Raw genomic sequence first — 17,712 nt, 5'->3', positions numbered from 1 at the left:
GTTTTCACCCATGGTAACCCAGTAACAGGGCCTTCCTGCCTGGGTTCAGATAAGCAGCTGGTCCTAAGGGCCAGTGAAGCTGGGAAGCCACATGAGGAAGTGGGGCGGCATGTCCCTGGAACCAGAGCGCTGCCCCAGAGAACCGGCCCCAGAGAACCGGCCCGCGGGGCCAGGAAGATGGCACCATGCCTCACCTCCCATCGCTCGGCTCTCTGCTAGGGCTGCCAGCCCCCCAGATGCACTGGAGAGGGCTTGCATTGCCCGTGGCCAAACCCCTCACTGCCAAGGCACCTGCCAAGGTGGCTTCCTGGACTTGCACGAGCTCAAGGTCCTTCCGGCCCGTAAACTCCCACCCCAGGGAAGCATAGGAGGCTCAGCCCAGACCCAGGCCTGTAGGCCTTCTGGGCACCCAGCCTGAACCCCAGCTCCATTCAGTAGGCCGAGGTGTGCCCCATGTAGAGAAATGGTGAAAAGCCACCTTCCTTTGTCCTGACTGCACCCCTGAGGTCTGCTTTACTGTCATGTCAGATACGTGGTTCTGAGCACAGGTCTTGGACCCCCGTTGCCTCCGTTTGTATCCAAACTTGACCACTTACTCATCCCGTGACCGACCCGAGGGACTTTCTTCCTGTCTTTTGCTCCTGTTTCTTAGCTCAAAAATGGTGATACTAAGGGCACCTGGACCAAGTGACTTCACTTTTTCCATTCCCCAGTTTGCTCATTGACCAAGTGGAGGTGATGAGGACACTGACCTCACAGGGCCGTGGGAACGATGAAATACATAAAGTGATCAGGACAGTGCCTGGCTAGTAGAAAGTCCTGGGCCCATAGAGTTTAGATGCCCTGCTCCTCCTTTTCAACAAGGCGCAGAGCGCTGGGGAAACGCAGGCCCCGGCCTTCCTGCCGCCTCCGGGCGCTGGCTTTCCGTGCCCCTCCTCACCGGAACGTCTGCACACAGAGCCCCCAGGGAAACTGGAGGCAGAGTTCAGAAGCGGAAATCAAATCTCCAGACTGCTAACCCCTGGCTTAGCCCCTGGTCCCCTCGGCACTTCCCTTGGGGGACTGAATACCTTTAGCATTCTTGGCATGGTCCCAATACACCCACCCGCTTGTGGATCAGAACATGCATCATGCCATCAAGAAGTGGGTACCGCCTGCTTGGCTCCTCTTGGATCGTGAGAGAGTCTTGTGTGGCTGAGGCTGCCCCAGCCCTGTGCCTGAAGCATGATCGGTGCCTTGACTGTGGGCTAGTCTGCTCGTCCCCCGTTCCCACCCCTTGATAAGTAAGAGCTGATTTTTCCATGTGGTGTTTGTCTCTCCACGAATGCACTGCCAAGCTTATCTATACAATGGATTTCCTGCTGGTGTTGGGTCTGCCCCACTCCCCACTGGGTAATAAATCGATGTCGCCTGAGCACGCAGATCTGCTGACGTCCGTAATGCTGGTGGCCTTGGCAGACCCCAGCTAACCCCCGCCTGGGTGGGAAAGGCAGACATAAACCCTGGCTGACATGAACCGCAGATCCCAGTTACTGATAGAGAGCCAGAACTGGGTGGGCGGGGTGGGTGTGAGAAGTTCGTGCGCATCTACCAACTGTTTATCGAGGCCGCCTGTGTGCCAGGCCATGTACTGGGCTCTGAGCATAACAGAAATGCAGGGGACACAGGGAGAGAGTTTGAGGAGCACCCACGCTGGCCTGGGAAACATGCAGATCATTATAACGGCAGAGCCTAGCTCCGGGGTAACATTTAGCATGGACCCGGTGGACAGAATGTACTGTGTCACTTGGGGCTCAAGGAAGGCCTCGGGGCTGAGTCCTAATGAAAAGTTTTCTTTCCTTGGCACCCGGTCCTCAGCAGCGAGAGCCCAGACGGGTCTGGGAAATGTGGAGAGTTTTTCACATTGAGTTATCATGAGCCTTTGCGTCTGGGGTCTGTTTGCACTACACCCAACATCCGGAGCATCACCTGTGGGCACGCTGGGGAAGCCTCCTTCTCTCCTGTCCTCTGCCCAGGCCCGGGGCAGTTGCGCTTTGTGGCCTCTAGTCAGAACTCCCAAGTTCCTATGTTAATCATAACAAGTGTGTTCCGAGAGGACCCGGCCCGGCCCCTGCCGGCAAGCCTTCTCTCCTGTCTTGATAACATCTGCACCAAATTTGCTCCCTTTATATAATTAGGCCCATTGGTATTTGCTTTGACTTTAGATTACAGTATGCCTGGCGTCTCTGAAATTTCAGGCCCAAAGTATGTGCTGGGGCCCAGAGTGGTGGGAAAACTGACCTTTCACCGGTGGGATTTCAGGTTTAGCCAGTACCCTGGCTACTGTTTGCATGAAAAATGCACAGCAGCCCCTGCCCCACCCCCCACCCCACCCCACTGGTGGGAAAGGGATCTCCTGCCTTGCTCTGGGAGTGGTGTTGGGTCAGGCCTGGTGGATAGAAGGGTGCAGGCGGGCTCCCCTCCTCCTCCTCCTCCTCCTCCTGCCCATCTTCCCCCACATCCTCCCACCCCCACACCATCCCTGGCTTTGGAGTGACAGCACTCAGCAAACAGAAGAAGATGCACTAATGGCAAAGAAATGCAGTGAATCCAGGCTTAACCCCAAAGCCAACCTCAGAGTGTCAGGGTTCGGAATCTTACTTTGAAATGCCCGTCATGGTCTGGCCAAGGCAAGCCAGAGGAGCTGTTTGGGGTGTGAGATAAGGAGTGGGGGCGGTGGCTCTCCCCAGTGTGCTCTAACCAGAAAGGAAGCAAATGGATTTGCACGCCCGTTCCCCGACATCTCTGGAGTGAGTCGTATCTCAGTGGTGACTTCATTTCCCCTAATGGGGTTTCTGCAAACTCTCTGGAAGGTTCCAGCTGGTAAGCCACGCTGATTGTGGTGTGGGAGTTTGTGATATGCTTGTTTGCACTTGCCCTTTGAGACCCCAGAGGCCCCAGATGAGTGATAACTGGATGATGGAATATTTGCTAGGGGAAGGGACATGCATTTTTCAAAGATAAGGTTTGATCCTGAGCAGAAGGGAAGCTTCCAGATGCCTCTGACATGTTGAGCAGTGAGGTGTGGGTGGGTACAGATCTCTTTCCCTGTCGCCTTGCTGGGGTATCCGCCCCAGGTGCACTCTTGCCTCTTGAAGTTGCTTCAGGGACCGCCCAGGGGCAGGGCGGGGTGCTGCCCAGGGGTCTCTGACTCTTTCAGCCAAAACACTGTCGTTTTCCTGTCTAGATGGTTCTGGCACTCCCTCGTGATTTTGTTTAAATGGAAGGGCTTTTGCCCAGTGTAACCAATGAGGTCATTACATGTCCCTTCTCTCGTAACAGGCTGTAGCTTCCTTGGGGAAGGGCCCTTGTCTTGTTCAACACTGCAGCGTCCATTGAAACCTAGTGTGGGACTCGTATAGAATCCCGTCCTGTCACCTCCGCTCACCACAGCCTGCAGGACCAAGGCCATACTCCTTCACTTAGTGTTTCAGACCCTTAGCATCTGGCTCCAGACTGACTCTCATCTCTTCTCCCTCCTTCCTTTCCCTTCCCTCAAAGTACCCTTCTCTACCCACCTTAAAGAACTTCTTTCTCTTTGAAACGGATGGTCCCCTCTGCTGCAACGTTCTTTCTTCTTTTTATTCCTGGTAGAAGTCGTACAGCAGTAGGAGCTCAGCCTGATGGGCTCTGGAGTGAGACCACCTGGGTTTGCATCCTGATTCTGTCCCTTCAGATCTGGGAAGCCAGGAGCCAGTTCCCTCGCTGCGTTGTGCCTCAGTTTTCCCATCTGTGAAATGAGGATGACAATAGTTTCTTCCTCTCGTCTCTGTGGTGAGGAGGAATCACTAACCACAGAGGGCTCTGGTTGCTTACTCCAGAAGTCTGAGTTTGCCACTAGGCTCAGGCTCCCTTGAAGACAGGGACTGGGGCTCAGCGAATAACAGAGTCTACACTAGTGTGTACCAAATTCCATACCATATGCTTTTTCTTCTCATGCAAGCATTTTCTTAAGATATGACTCGCACACCATATCAGTCACCCTTTTAAAGTATGTAATTCAATGGTTTTAATGTAGTCACAAAGCTGTGCAAGCACCACAACTATCGAATTCTCGAATGTCTTACCACCATAAAAAGAAACCGCATGCCCATTATGGGTCATTCCCCACCCCACCCCCGTTCCCAGGCAACCCCTAATCTACTGTCTGCCTCCCTGGATTTGCCTACTCTGGACATTTTACATAAATGGAATCATACGATATGTATCCCTTTGGGTCTGATGTCGTTTGTTTGGCATGACATTTTCAAGGTTCATCCATATATCAGTACTTCGTTCCTTTTTATAGTTGAATAAGCCATTGTATCAATAGACCACATTTTGTTTATTCATCAACTGATAGACATTTCGGTTTCTATTTTTTGGCTCTAATGAGTCATGCTGCCGTGAACATTCATGGGCACGTTTTTGTGTGAACATATGTTTTTACTTCTCTTGGGTATAAACATGGGAATAGAATTGCTGGCTCATATGGCAGCTCTATGTTTAACTTTTTGAGGAGCTGCCAGACTGTTCCAAAGCATCTGTACCATCTTGCAAAGCATCTGCCTGCCAGTAACGTATGTGGGTTTCAGTTTCTCCACTTCTTCACCAACACTTGTTTTTGTCTGACTTTTTGATTATAGTCATCCTAGCGGGTATGAGGTGGTATCTCATGTGGCTTTGATTTGCATTTCCTTGGTGGATAATGATATTGAGCATCTTTTCACGTGCTTGTTGGCCATTTGTATATCTTCTTTGAGAAAGCGTCTATTCAGATTATCTCCTGTTCCTTAATTGGGTTGTTTGTCTTTTTTTTTTTTTTTTTTTATTGGCAAGTTGTAAAATTCTTTATATATTTTGGATACCAGTCCCTTACAAGATAGACGGTCTGCAGATATTTTCTCCCATCTGGGGGTTGTCTTTTCACTTTTTTTTATTATGGCCTTTGAAACACAAAATCTTTTAGGAATAAAGTCCAATTTATCTCTTCATTTGTTGCTTGTGCTTTTGGTGTCACATCAAAGAAATCATTGCCTAATCCAAGGTCACAGAGATGCACCATAAGCTTTTTTAATGGAATCTTATTTTCAATAATTCCCCAAGGAAAGAGCAGTAGGTAGACCCATTCACAGATGAGGAAGCTAAGGTATCAAATGCCAGAGCTGGGATTTAAGCCCAGTTCAGTCTGACTCGGAACCTCAAGTGTATCTATGCTCCCCCCAAGTCCTTTTACTTCTGTGTCCTTTGTAGGGTGTGGCACAGTGCCTGGTTAGGCCCACAGATAATGTACCTCGGGTGGATGAATGGCAGGTCCCAAAAAGGTGCTTGGTTTGTACTTGCTGGTTGATTTGCGTGGACCAGTTAGGTGTTGACTAGGAGTTTGTGTCCACAATGCTAGAGATCACTGAGTGTTTCTCTCTTACCTCTGCAGTGTCTCATTGTTGGGGGAGGACCATGTGGTTTGCGCACTGCCATTGAACTTGCCTACCTAGGGGCCAAAGTGGTTGTGGTGGAGAAGAGGGACACCTTCTCCAGGAACAATGTGCTGCATCTCTGGCCTTTCACCATCCATGACCTACGGGGACTGGGAGCCAAGAAATTCTACGGGAAGTTCTGCGCTGGCTCCATTGACCACATCAGTGAGTAGAGCCAATGGTGGCACCCCATTCAGGGAGGGGTCTGACCCTGGGTGGGGCACATCTCTCCACACTAAGGAGTCTCCAGGATGTTCCAGCTTACAAGTCCCTGGGGGATCCATGCATTCAACTGGCAGACATTTCACGAAGGGCCTGCTTTGTGCCTCGTGCTGGCATCTATGCTGGGTATGCCCCACCGAGCAGTAAGTACGTCTTGTTCACCAGAGTATCTCCAGGGTGTAAAAGAGTTCTTGGCACATAGTAGATGTCTGGTAAATTTCTGTTGAATGAATGAAGTATGGGAAACCGAAACAGAGGCAAGTGACATGGTCTGCACTCTCAGAGAGCTCACCGATCTTGTCAACAATAAACTGCACTTTAATAGAGTAGTCAGACTTGCTGGAGGAGTTCAGAAGAGGGAGGCACACAAAACCATTAAGTGGGCCTCTTAGATGTTGTGTTGTGGTGCTGGGGGAAGCCACGGCAGGTTTTAGAAGAGAGGAATGACACAATCGGCAGATCCCGTACCAAGTTTCCTTGAGTTTTAAAAAGAGAGAGGGCATCATGATAGGTGTTCATCCAGACAAGGAGGGGAAGGAGAGAACATGGATTCCTGTAAGCCAGCCCTGTAAGCTTAGCATGCTCGGGTAGGGCAAGGTGAGCACTGAGGCCCTTTGGCTCTGCATTCCTCAGGCCTGGGTCTCTCCAGGCAAGATCTGTGCAGACCAGCTGTAGGACAGACTTCCCCTAATGCTTAACAGGGAGGAGGTCTTTAGTCACCTTGTATATAAGACTGTGACTCATAAAAGTCAGGGAGATTAATACTATGGGGAGAGTTCAAGGGTTTGAACAGATCTGGGCCCCAAATTGGTCTTGCCCATTTGCTGTGTAACTTGGGTCAAATTCCTTAACCTTCCTCAAGCCCCAAGTTTTGTCTCCTGCACATGTGATTAATGCCTGCCTACCAGGACCAGGATTAAGTGAGGTTAAGTTTGTGATGTGCTTCTCACTGTGCCTGGCAAGTAGTAGGTACTTGGGAAGTGCTTTGCATCTGCTGGTGTACAGTGAGCAAGAAGCGGCCGGGGTCCCCAACTTCAGGGTTCAGTCTCTCAACCAGTGGGCGGGAGGAGAACCCTGAGAGCCATGTTCTCATGAGGACAGGAGCCAACGGGAAAGGGCGTAGGGCTCAGAGGAATGACTGGAGACAATGGTCAACCACATAGGGTGTAATTTAGTCACAAGTAAAGAGAACCTATCAACAGTGGCCCCACACTTTATTCCCACTCTGGGATGAGAAAATTCCAGGAGTCCATTGGAAAGAAATTTGGATTCGCCCATAAGGCCGCAGTGTCAGCTTTCAGGGTATTCCCTACCACCCACAGAAGAATTTTTGTTGGTTACCAACCCAGGATGACAACATTGAGTGCCACTCTCTCATCAAGGCTTCCTGAGAGGCAGAGCTGGGTCCTTGTGAGGGCCCCAGTCTGTTGGGCTGCCTTCCCTGTGGGCCAGGAGCCCCTCTGTGCCCCATTGGTGGGGCTCCAATTTAACCCCTAGTTCTTGGAAAAGTCCCAGTATGCAGAAACACTGGCAGGACTCTGGATCCCAGCTTCTGGTATTCAGGGCGCTCATTGCCAAGAGCAATTCCAGTGCCTGTGAGAAGGGAGGCAGGGAGAATTTTTTGAACACCTAATGTGTGCTGGAACAGGATAGATTAGCAACCTTGAAATGATGAGGAAAGACCTGGCCTGTTTCCAGGCAGGAAGGGGGATTGGGTTCTTTGAGCCCCAGCTGATTGGCTTCTTTCCAGACCAACCGTGGCCTCCAGTCCCAGTGGCGCCCAGCCCTCAGCACTGCTCAGCAATTCTCCATGGTCCTGTGTCAGCATCCTCCTCCAGTCCCCAGGCGACTGCTCTGAACCTCCACCACAGCCGCCTCCTTCTGAGCAGATGGCCTTCCTCCTGTGCTCTGGGGGAGAGAAGCCACTGGCGGGTACTCCTCAGTCCCAGCCCCCTCCTTCCTCCTGCACTCGCTTCCACCCCAGTACCCATTCCTTCCTCTTGCCGCATGTAGGAGGCAGAGCTGGCCGCTCAGCTCCCCTCTCTCCCTCCTGGCTTCCTGCTCCCCCAAGCCCTCTGTTATTTCCTTTACCGTTTTCTATTTCAAAACATTTATTCTAGAAAGGGAGGATATAGACTTTGTCTGTGCCTCTCCTGTTCATGCCTCCTTCCTTTGTAATCTGACTTCTCCCCCACCACCCTGCCAAAGAGATTTCCACAGAGATTTCCACCCCCAGGAAGCCTCCTAACTCCCAAGCGCCTCTTTGTAACCCTTAATCTGTCTGTGGGGATCTGGTATTCTCCTGGCTTCCGGGACTGCAGCTCAGGCGCTGTTCTGCCGCTCCCCTGCCCCCAATCACCATGCTCTGACCCAGTCTGTTTACATGTGTTTCCTCCACTAGAGTGAGTTCCATATCTCTTGTGCCTCCCATGGCACCTGGCCCATTGCAGATGCTCAGCAAATGTTAAATGAACAAAGCCCAATAAATACAGAGGGACCCACAGAAAGTTTCTTGCTCTATAGAAAAATATTTGGAGACATCCCCACATGTGCTGAATGGCAGGGCCAAGGGAGAGATAGGAGGTGACACTTACTGGGAAAGTTTAGAAGAGTGGGTGGGAGGTGAATTATCACAAGCCCAGTTCCATAGGGAGAATTCCCCAGCCGCCCCTGACCGTGGGTGGCTAAGAGCTTAGGCTCAGTCTGCCATGAGATGAACCATTTTATCACTGACTTTACTTGTGACCATTTACTCTCTTTGTCTACTCCCCTTTCCATCTCTACCTTGTCAAACTTATAGCCTATCTCAGGAAGGAGGCAGGAAAGAGAGAGCCTCCATTATTATGGCATTATCTAAAAGCTAGAGCACAGTGTAGGAATCAGACAGATCTGGGTCCACATTGTAGTCTTGCTGCTGTGTCACCTTGAGCAAATCACTTCACCTCACTGAGCCTCAATTTCTTGTCCATTAAATGGGAATAATTATCCCAAAGGGTCACAATAAGGGTTAAGTGAGAAAACACCAAGTGGCTGGCACATAATTAGTTCTCGGTAGTGATCATGGTTGGTACATGACTATGCACAGAGATCATCGAGGAGTGATTATATAGTACCCTGTATGCAGGAGGCACTCAAGCACTACTGCTGACACGTCTTCTCTTTCCCCTTTCCTTTCTAATAGGTATTCGTCAGTTGCAGCTCATCCTATTCAAGGTGGCCCTGATGCTGGGCGTTGAAATCCATGTGAATGTGGAGTTTGTGAAGGTTCTAGAGCCTCCTGAAGATCAAGAAAATCAAAGTACAGTATACTTTTCCTTTCATATCTAGAAATCAGATATCACAAAATGGAAATCGCATTTGTAGTTCTCAGAGGATGTTTCTGTAAGAGTTATTCTTGTTGGGGACTGTTTGGTATAATTCCGTCAAGGATATTTTACCTTTTTGGACCAGGGCTACTTACCACTTTAGTTTTTCTCTTCTTCCCCCCGGGGGATTGGTTATGCCATTAAACCTGTAATTTTGTTACCCTGTCACTAGGGGGCAGTAATTTGACAAATGAAGTAATAAGTAATTAGGATAGAAGACCTACATTTGGTTGTTTGATAAAGTTCATTCCTATGCTCTTCCAGCTATGTGGGAAAACACACAGTTAATGGATATTTTGTACCCATATGATATTTTAAAATCCAGTTAGAAATGTGAAGCTTCTAGAGAAAATATGAAATAAGTGCTCATGATATAATTTGGCATGTAATATTTTTAAGCCTTACTAAAGTATAATTTACAAACCACAAACTTCGCCCATTGTGGGTGTCTTATTATTTAGTAATGCTTCCCTTTCTCCTTTAATATGTTTATGTAAATGCTGATCTCTCACACACCACAGACGGAGACTTTGTTCCTGATGCCTCTGCATCTTATTATCAAAATCTTCTGCTGAGGCAGGACCTTTAGTTTGGGCAACTTCATGTCAGAGACCTCAGAGCTCCATGTGCTCATTCAGTTCTGACTTCTCCTGTCCTCAGCCCAGGATATTTGAAAATTTAGAAGAGGCTTTAGGTGGCTTTGGTAGCCCCTCTCAAACCTCTGGTAGATGTTAAATCCCAGTTATGGGTGACCAGCAAGATTTTACCTGAAAATGTTATCACAGAAGGCTGTGTACTGCCCGACAGAACCTTCTGACCATAATGAAGTGGCAGTTCAAACTGGTTTCTACACCCTGCACATCCTCCGGGTCTGGTCAGTAATGGGAGGGCAAGGAGGAATATAGGGGAAGATGAAGAGAGCAAGGTAGACAACGCTGGGAAAAATAAGGTTCAAGTAAGACTAGTTTAAGAATCACTGAGGATAGTCTCCCAACCTGCACAGAAACCAGTTACATCAAGCATAGGGTTGACGCTGCTGGTTTACTTTGTCCCGGATTGAATTGATATTAAAGCCAGAAGGAGTCCAGATGAGAGTGTGAGTTGGGATGACTCTGGGTCTTTCCTCTGGCAGCTCTGTCTGGGGTGCCTACACATAGGGGTATTATCCATTTTTCCTGGCCGACACCAAGATGCCTCCCACCTTTCTCTGCCAACTCAAATCATTTTTCTGTTCTGGCAGAAATTGGCTGGCGGGCAGAATTTCTCCCTGCGGACCACGCTCTGTCGGACTTTGAGTTTGACGTCATCATTGGCGCTGATGGCCGCAGGAACACGCTGGAAGGTGAAGACTGTTCCTGGAGCTGAGGAAGGGGGTATGGGAGTGAGGCAGGGGGCAGTGCAGAAAAGCGAGATGGCACATGCTAAAGCTGGGTGGGGCCTTCACAGAAGGGCACATTGTCCTGCTGTGCCTGAGGCTGAGCATTTCATTGTTTCTGAACCTCACTTTTCCCACCTGGAAGATGTAGATAACAGAATCTTCTCAGAGCATCATTTTGAGGGCTAGGAAAATACTCACATGTAAAAGTGTTTTATAAAGATAAAGTGCCAGGGAAGTTCAAAGTCAGCGTACAATTACTGAGCACGTGTCAATGTGCAATCCATGGCACTAAGAACTTTCATACCTCCTCTAAGACAGCCGTTCTTCTACTATGAGTGTGTTCTTTCACTGTCACGTGTAATGCTCCAGAAGGAGGAGCCCATCTCTTTTTGTAACTTTTCAGCACACTCACTGCTGGGCAGTAAGATCTATTTTCCCCAGACTGTCAAAGCGCAAAACCATGCTTCCCTGAGTTCTGAAGTTGGAAGCATAACACGTTTTCTTGGAGTAAGGGCTAATCAGGTTGGGAGAGGAGCACCACTGCCAGGAAATGCCTTCAATCACCTCCCCCTCCACCCGCCCCCTGCCGAGATTAATTGGTGCGTAGGTTGTATGGATTTGCACTAACTGTATCCGCGTGAGACCACAGATGGTGGACAAAATGGCCTCACATGGCATCTCTTAGACTGGGGACTACATTTGCTCTTCAAGCTTGCCCTGCTTAAAGGCTGCAGGCTGCAGAGGTCTGACCGGGAGGGCATCTCCTCTGAGGACAGAACTCACTCCCTGAAAGACGGTCGATGTTGGAGGCTTCCAGAGGTGTGGTCTGCCTAGCTGGGCCCTACCACTTGCTGGACCATGAGGACCCTTTCCCCGCTCCTGTGCCTCTCTCTTCTCCTCCATCCCTACACGTGCCCCATCCCTGCAATCAATAACCAATACCTGACAAAGACCTTTTAAGCTGCTAACCTGGATATTGTGCCGTTAGCATTTATGGGGATATTTTGGTGGTTTGGTAAAACTGTTAAGTCTGAATATTTGCAAATCCAAAATCCACACCCTGTCTGAGTATAGTTTGGCATTTTGTGGACAGGAAAAGAAAGGTAAGAAGGAGAAGAGCCACTTAGGCAGCCTAGCACCAAATAAGTAGACCTGCAGCCGGGTTTTTCCATATTGACGCCGTTGGCATTTGGAGCCACATCATTTTTTGTCCCGTGCACAGTAGGATGCTTAGCATCCCTGGCCTCTCCCTGCTAGACACCAGTAGCACCCCCAAGCTGTAGCCACCGGAAATGTCTCCACACTTTGCCTAACTGGGGGCCAAGGTCACTCCCGGTTAAGAAATACCAGACTAGACCATCATGGCCATTTCTGATCATTTCGATAAAAGTCTGATGAAGGATGACTTAAAAGAGGAGGTACTGAGATAAAAACCCAAGGTTTCCAGTCCAAGGGATTTTTGACCGAAGTTTGGGAATGCACATGAGGTTTGCATATACTGTGAGCAAATGTGGGCAGTTCTCAGGGGAGGCTGAAGACAGAGGCATGTCCGCCAAGCCTGCTCATGTGATGAGCGCCTTGAGTTAAGCAAAGTGCACGGCGTCTGGGACAGAGGGAAAACTGGGGACTGTGGGCTAGCCAGCTGCTAGAAAGAAAGGGGGTTGGCAGAAGAATGAAGACTGACCAGCTGCTTGGGGTCCTCTCTGTCACCGCCATTAAAAAGCTAAACCATTGACACAAGCACCCCAAGGAATCATTGTACGAATCAATTGCAAGTTAAAATTTTGTCTACTCATTCTATATTTATTGAGTGTGGACCGTGTGCCCATCACTGGAGACTGGAAATAGAAAATTTGTTAAAATCCCCATCCCACAAGAGCGCCTGGGTGTCTCAGTTAAGTGTCCGACGTCGGCTCAGGTCATGATCTCACAGTGTGTGGGTTCGGGCCCCACATCGGGCTCTGTGCTGACAGCTCGGAGCCTGGAGCCTGCTTCAGATTCTGCGTCTTCCTCTCTCTCTTCCCCTTCCCCGCTCACTCGCGCTCTCTCAAAAATAAATAAACATTAAAAAAAAATTGTTTTAAGTTTAAAATCCCCATCCCACAGGAATTGAGTCTCATAATCCTTTTCAAAGGGGGGAAAACATGAAGAATGCTAACAATATAGTCTTAATCGTCAAGTTCAAAGTGCATGTGTCATGAATGTACCTAGCAACAGCGCCTAACAAATCTTTATCTTTTTCGTTAAAAAAAATTTTTTTTTAACTGTTATTTTTGAGAGACAGAGAGAGACAGAGAATGAGCAGGGGAGGGGCAGAGGGAGAGGGAGACACAGAATCCAAAGCAGGCTCCAGGCTCTGAGAGTCAGCACAGAGCCTGATGCAGGGCTCGAACCCACGAACCGTGAGATCATGACCTGATCCGAAGTCAGGCACTTAACCAACTGAGCCACCCAGGCGACCCCCTAACAAATCTTTAAAAGGATGAGCTCTCGGATTGCCTTTAGGAAGATCACTTTGGCCTTTTGTTTGTAGAAGCCTAACCAGAATAATTGGTCCTATAGATTTCAGGAAAGGAAAAAGTCCCACTGACTTAGGCCTCTGGTGATGTGTTTCTTCCTCAGCTACAAACCTTGACATTTCTACCTGCCCTTATTCTCTACAGATGCAGAATTCTGGTTTCAGGGGCCTGTGAGGCATCTGAGAATAGCTTCCTCAGTAATCTTTTTCACTTTTCCCACCAAATCCAGAAGAAAAACTCCCTTTTTCTCTTCGCCTCATGCAGGGTTCCGAAGAAAAGAATTCCGTGGGAAGCTGGCTATTGCGATCACCGCCAACTTCATAAACAGAAACAGCACAGCCGAGGCCAAGGTGGAAGAGATTAGCGGGGTGGCTTTCATCTTCAACCAGAAGTTTTTTCAGGACCTTAAAGAAGAAACAGGTGGGACCCTCACCTTTCTCCAAACCAGGCCATGTCCATGCTGGGCTGTCCCAGTTTTGGGGATTGGGAGCCTCACTCTGATAAAGCAGAAGCCCAGACTTCTCCTTAGGAGAGAAATGGGTAGGATTCCTTCAAGGACAAGGGCAATTCTTGAGAAAAAGTTCTGGCTGTTGTACATGAAAATGGCTAAAGATGGATTTACTCAGTCAACGTTTACTCAGTGCACATTACGTGCCAGTATCAGTATCATGGGATACAGAGTTGAGGTTGACATGGTCCCTTCCCCAAGTGGATCCTTGTCCAGTGAGGGACAACCATCCTAATGCAGGGAGGTTGGTCTATGCCCACGTCACCGTGAGCTTCAGAGAGCCCTCTGAGGAGGGAGCCAGTAACCTGAGGTTAGCCCCTGAAGAAGTGTAGGTACTTCTGTGCAGTGTGCCAGCCGCCCTTCCCCACCAGGGACATCCAGGGATGCCCAGGGAGCATGTACTCACCCCAGCGCATCAGTGTCCCCCAGCCGTGGGCCTTGAGGAAAGAAGATCCTCATTCCTTTACTCAACAAATATTTATTGACTGCCTACTGTGTGCCAGCTGTTGTTCAAGGGCCTGAGAAAGAGCGGTGGGCAAAACGAGACCCCTCTCTTGGAGCTTATATATTCTGCTGGGGGAGACCGTTAATAAACAGACAACTAGTACTTCAGGCAGTCAGAAAGATGGTGCAGAGAAATCCAGCCCAGGGAGGGGAAAGAGGGGGGAAACGCTCCTGCCAATTATGTAAATCCCAGATTTTTCTTTTCACCTGATTTTAAAATAGGTATTTCTCCTCGAAAGGCAGTGTAACAACAATGTTGGACAAAATTTTCATATCAGAAGTCAATCATCCACACCGAGTATCACCTAGCACAGAAAGAGTTCTCATGTTCACATACTTCTTTTCAATAATCGTCTGCCTGTAGCCCCACTTTTCACAGGGCTCTGGCTCTTCTCGGGGTGTCAATACTCTTTGTGAATCTGATTTTCTCCTCCAGCATCACATTTGAAATATTGTCCACACTGCAGCCAGGTCCTCCTGATGGTCAGTTTTGCAGCCACAGAATAGCTCATTAAGTAGATGCACTGTCACCACCTAAGCATTTAAATTGGAGGCCGGCAAACTATGGGCGGCCACATGTTTGTGTTGCCTTCGAGCTAAGAATGGTTTTAATGTTTTTGAATGGCTGAAGAAAAAGCAAAAGAAGACTATTTTTCAACAAATCGAAAGTTACATGAAATTCCAGTTTCAGTGCCCATAAATGAAAGTTTCTTGGGACACAGTCACACCCACTTGTTGATGTTGCTACCTGTGATGTTGCTACCCTGATGGCCCACAAAGCCCCAAATCCTTACTATCTGCCTGTTACAGAAAAATGTCTGCTGGCCTCTGGTATAGACCTTCCAGTTGTGTACTGTTACAGGTCAAACTGCTCCCCGGGAATATTTCAAGTTAGTTTCTAGGAATGGGATTCCTTATTGAGCCAGACTGTGCCACTCACTGGCCATTATGATGTGTGCCCGTTGGGCGATCCTCTGAGTTTCACCACAGTGGCATGATTTTATTAGAGCGGGGTATTTTGGTTTCTTTTCTTTCTTTTCTTTTTCTTTTTTTTTCTTTTCTTTTCTTTTCTTTTCTTTTCTTTTCTTTTCTTTTCCTTTCTTTTCTTTTCTTTTCTTTTTCTTTTTTTCTTTTCATTTCTTTTTCTTTTCATTTCTTTTCTTTTTCTTTTTTTTTTTTTTTTTTTTAGGATTTTATGTTTTATTCCTTGTTTTTTTTTTCCTAAATATAATTTATTGTCAAGTTAGCTAACATATAGTGTATATAGTATACTCCTGGCTTCGGGAATAGATTTCCATGATTCATCACTTACATACAACACCCAATGCTCATCCCAACAAGTGCCTTCCTCAATGCCCATCACCCATCTTCCCCTCCCCGCCCCGGCCCCCATCAGCCCACAGTTCTCTGTAGAATGTTTTCATTCAGCGTATTATGTTCTTTTGAATGATTTAAGAATTGTCCAACCCTCCCTTCCTCTCCAAAACCAAGAAGATAAATACTTCAATAAACCACCAAATATGAATTATGACAGGACATTGAGTGTGTTTTTCCAAATGTCTCAGTGAGTTTCCTTTACATTTCGCTGGGACGGTCACCTTTGGCCATTGTTGCACAGTGCCCCTTTCACAGTGACACGGATGAATTTCCTCTGATTCTCAGGGGAGCCCTCTGCATTGATGGCTGTTTCCTATTTAACGGTAATAAAGAGGTTCCTCTGGTTACCCAGCACACCTCTATGTCGGCTGCTGTTAAGGTTGTTACGTGTCTGTTCCTTTCTCTCCAAAGAAGCTAAGCCAGTTCTCAAATTTGCACGTGCATCAAAATCCCCTCTCTGGCTTGTCAAAGTGCAGATTGCTGGCCCTACCATCAGAGTTTCTGATTTAGTAGGTCCTACGTGGGGTTCTGATCATGCACACTTCCAAGTTCTCAGGTGATGCTTCTGCCAGGCGCCACGGCTTTGTTTTAAAAGCAGAAACCTAGTCTCTCGAGTGTTTTTGCATTTGCTGGAAAGTACAAAAAGATACAACCCAGCCCTCCAACCTGACTTGTTCCTGCCAGGACACCTGGGTTTTCCCACACACAGGAGAACGGGAGAAACATGGCTTAGCACAGCCTTGGGAGAATTGACACCACTCTCTGACTCTGTGGTCACATGGGGGGCACGGTGGCGATTGGGAATCAGACCGGCTGGGATTCAAATCCCGGGACTACTGTTGCTTTGCTGCTATGCTTTGGACAACTCTTGGCCTTTCTGCAGCGCTTGGCTCTAACTTGGAAGTGCCGGTTCACAGCCCCTAAGGACTTTGAGGTTTTTGTTTTTTTTTTTAAAGCGCTTTAATCATATCGCAATATATAAATATACCAAATCAATATATCGTACACCTTAAACTTATAACATGTTACATGTCCATTATATCTCAATTGAAAAAGCACATAGGGTCTTAGTGGGGCTATAAAAGCTAGCTGTGTGGAGTTAGGTAAATTCTAGCACTCCGTTTTCTCTTTCCCAGCCTTGTGTGTTTTAAAAACTTGCCCAACATGAGTATATGCAGGGAAACAACGGCACCTGTAATGCAGCAAAGTAGAGCTCTTGGCATGCAGCGAGTGCTGAGGGAATCAAACTGAGTCCAAGCATACTTCTCTCTGCAGGGATTGATCTGGAGAACATTGTTTACTACAAGGACTGCACCCACTATTTCGTCATGACTGCCAAGAAGCAGAGCCTACTCGACAAAGGTGTCATCATTAACGTACGTATCTCTTGGCTGGGGTGTCCTGTCTTTCCCTTTGTGACCCAGCAAGTGTGGGAGCAAGATGCCATCCTGCCAGAAACCGAGCAAAGCGGGAGGCAAGAAAAGGACCAGCATTTTCCTTCTGCGTGGTGTCATGTGAGTGTTGAGTGAAGGAGCCGATACAGGCAGAGGTGTTTCTGCAGAACGCTGGGGGGTGGCGGTGGGGGCTCAGACCCTCCCCTGCTTGTTGGCGTGAGCCTTTGCCACCAGGAGATGGGCTGAGTCTTCTCCTTCTCCATGTCTCATTCAACCCTGCTCCCTTTCCTGGGAGGTCTCCTGTCATTCGGAGGCAGCTGTGGGCTCCTTGTCCGAGTGGAACACGGAGACAACATTCACTGGTGAATTTCACATGTGGCCCTCTAGTCGTAATGTCCTGTGGAACCCTCTCTTCTCACAGGCACAAAGGCTCAACTTGAATCTTGGCTCTGCCACGGATTAACTCAGGACTGTGACTAAACGCTGCTTAACTTTCCTGAACTTCGGTCTTATCTGTAGAACAGGAATAATGGTTTCTGTCCGGAAGGGTTGTTTGCAGGAGTAAATTTTAAAAGGTATACAGAGCAACGGGCCCCGTGCCTGGAGCATATAGGGGGGTTGTAGATTCCCCCTATCATTTCTGTCTGGTTTGGACACCTGCTTTTTGGTCCTGCTGGCTCCCTGGCCTCTGCTTCCTGCCTGTGCATCTTCATATTTAAACCGAGTACGAGGCTAGAAGAAAGGAGCACACAGAGTGGTGGGCCCTGGCCTGGAAGCTGCTTTGGGCAGGTTTCCAACCTATCCAGAGCCTCTGTTCCTGCTGCCCCTGCTGTAGCCTCAAGATAACGATCATGCAGTCCGAGGTCAGCCTGCTCTCCGGGTGGCGGCCTGCAGCTCAGGCGGCATGGTGACTATTCAGTGTCGCTTGTCGAAGAAGAATGTGCCTGTCC

The 17,712-nt window shown here is 48.5% G+C and overlaps 1 protein-coding gene across 15 annotated transcripts in view; it reads left to right on the top strand.

Annotated features, from left to right (window-relative positions):
- MICAL2 (microtubule associated monooxygenase, calponin and LIM domain containing 2) overlaps positions 1–17,712 on the top strand; it is a 221,932-nt gene that overhangs the window by 80,561 nt on the left and 123,659 nt on the right. For all 15 annotated transcript variants that reach the window (XM_086677964.1, XM_086677963.1, XM_086677961.1 and 12 more), the window contains 5 exons: positions 5,453–5,660; positions 8,899–9,015; positions 10,323–10,424; positions 13,244–13,399; positions 16,644–16,744. In XM_086677964.1, coding sequence (XP_086534090.1) covers positions 5,453–5,660; positions 8,899–9,015; positions 10,323–10,424; positions 13,244–13,399; positions 16,644–16,744 — 684 coding nt within the window. The remainder of the gene's footprint in view (positions 1–5,452; positions 5,661–8,898; positions 9,016–10,322; positions 10,425–13,243; positions 13,400–16,643; positions 16,745–17,712) is intronic.

The sequence above is a fragment of the Puma concolor genome, chromosome D1, assembly GCF_028749965.1.
Source record: "Puma concolor isolate L17-30 chromosome D1, mPumCon1.1.hap2, whole genome shotgun sequence".
Lineage (NCBI taxonomy): Eukaryota > Metazoa > Chordata > Mammalia > Carnivora > Felidae > Puma > Puma concolor.
This window is presented reverse-complemented; position numbering and strand designations above follow the sequence as displayed.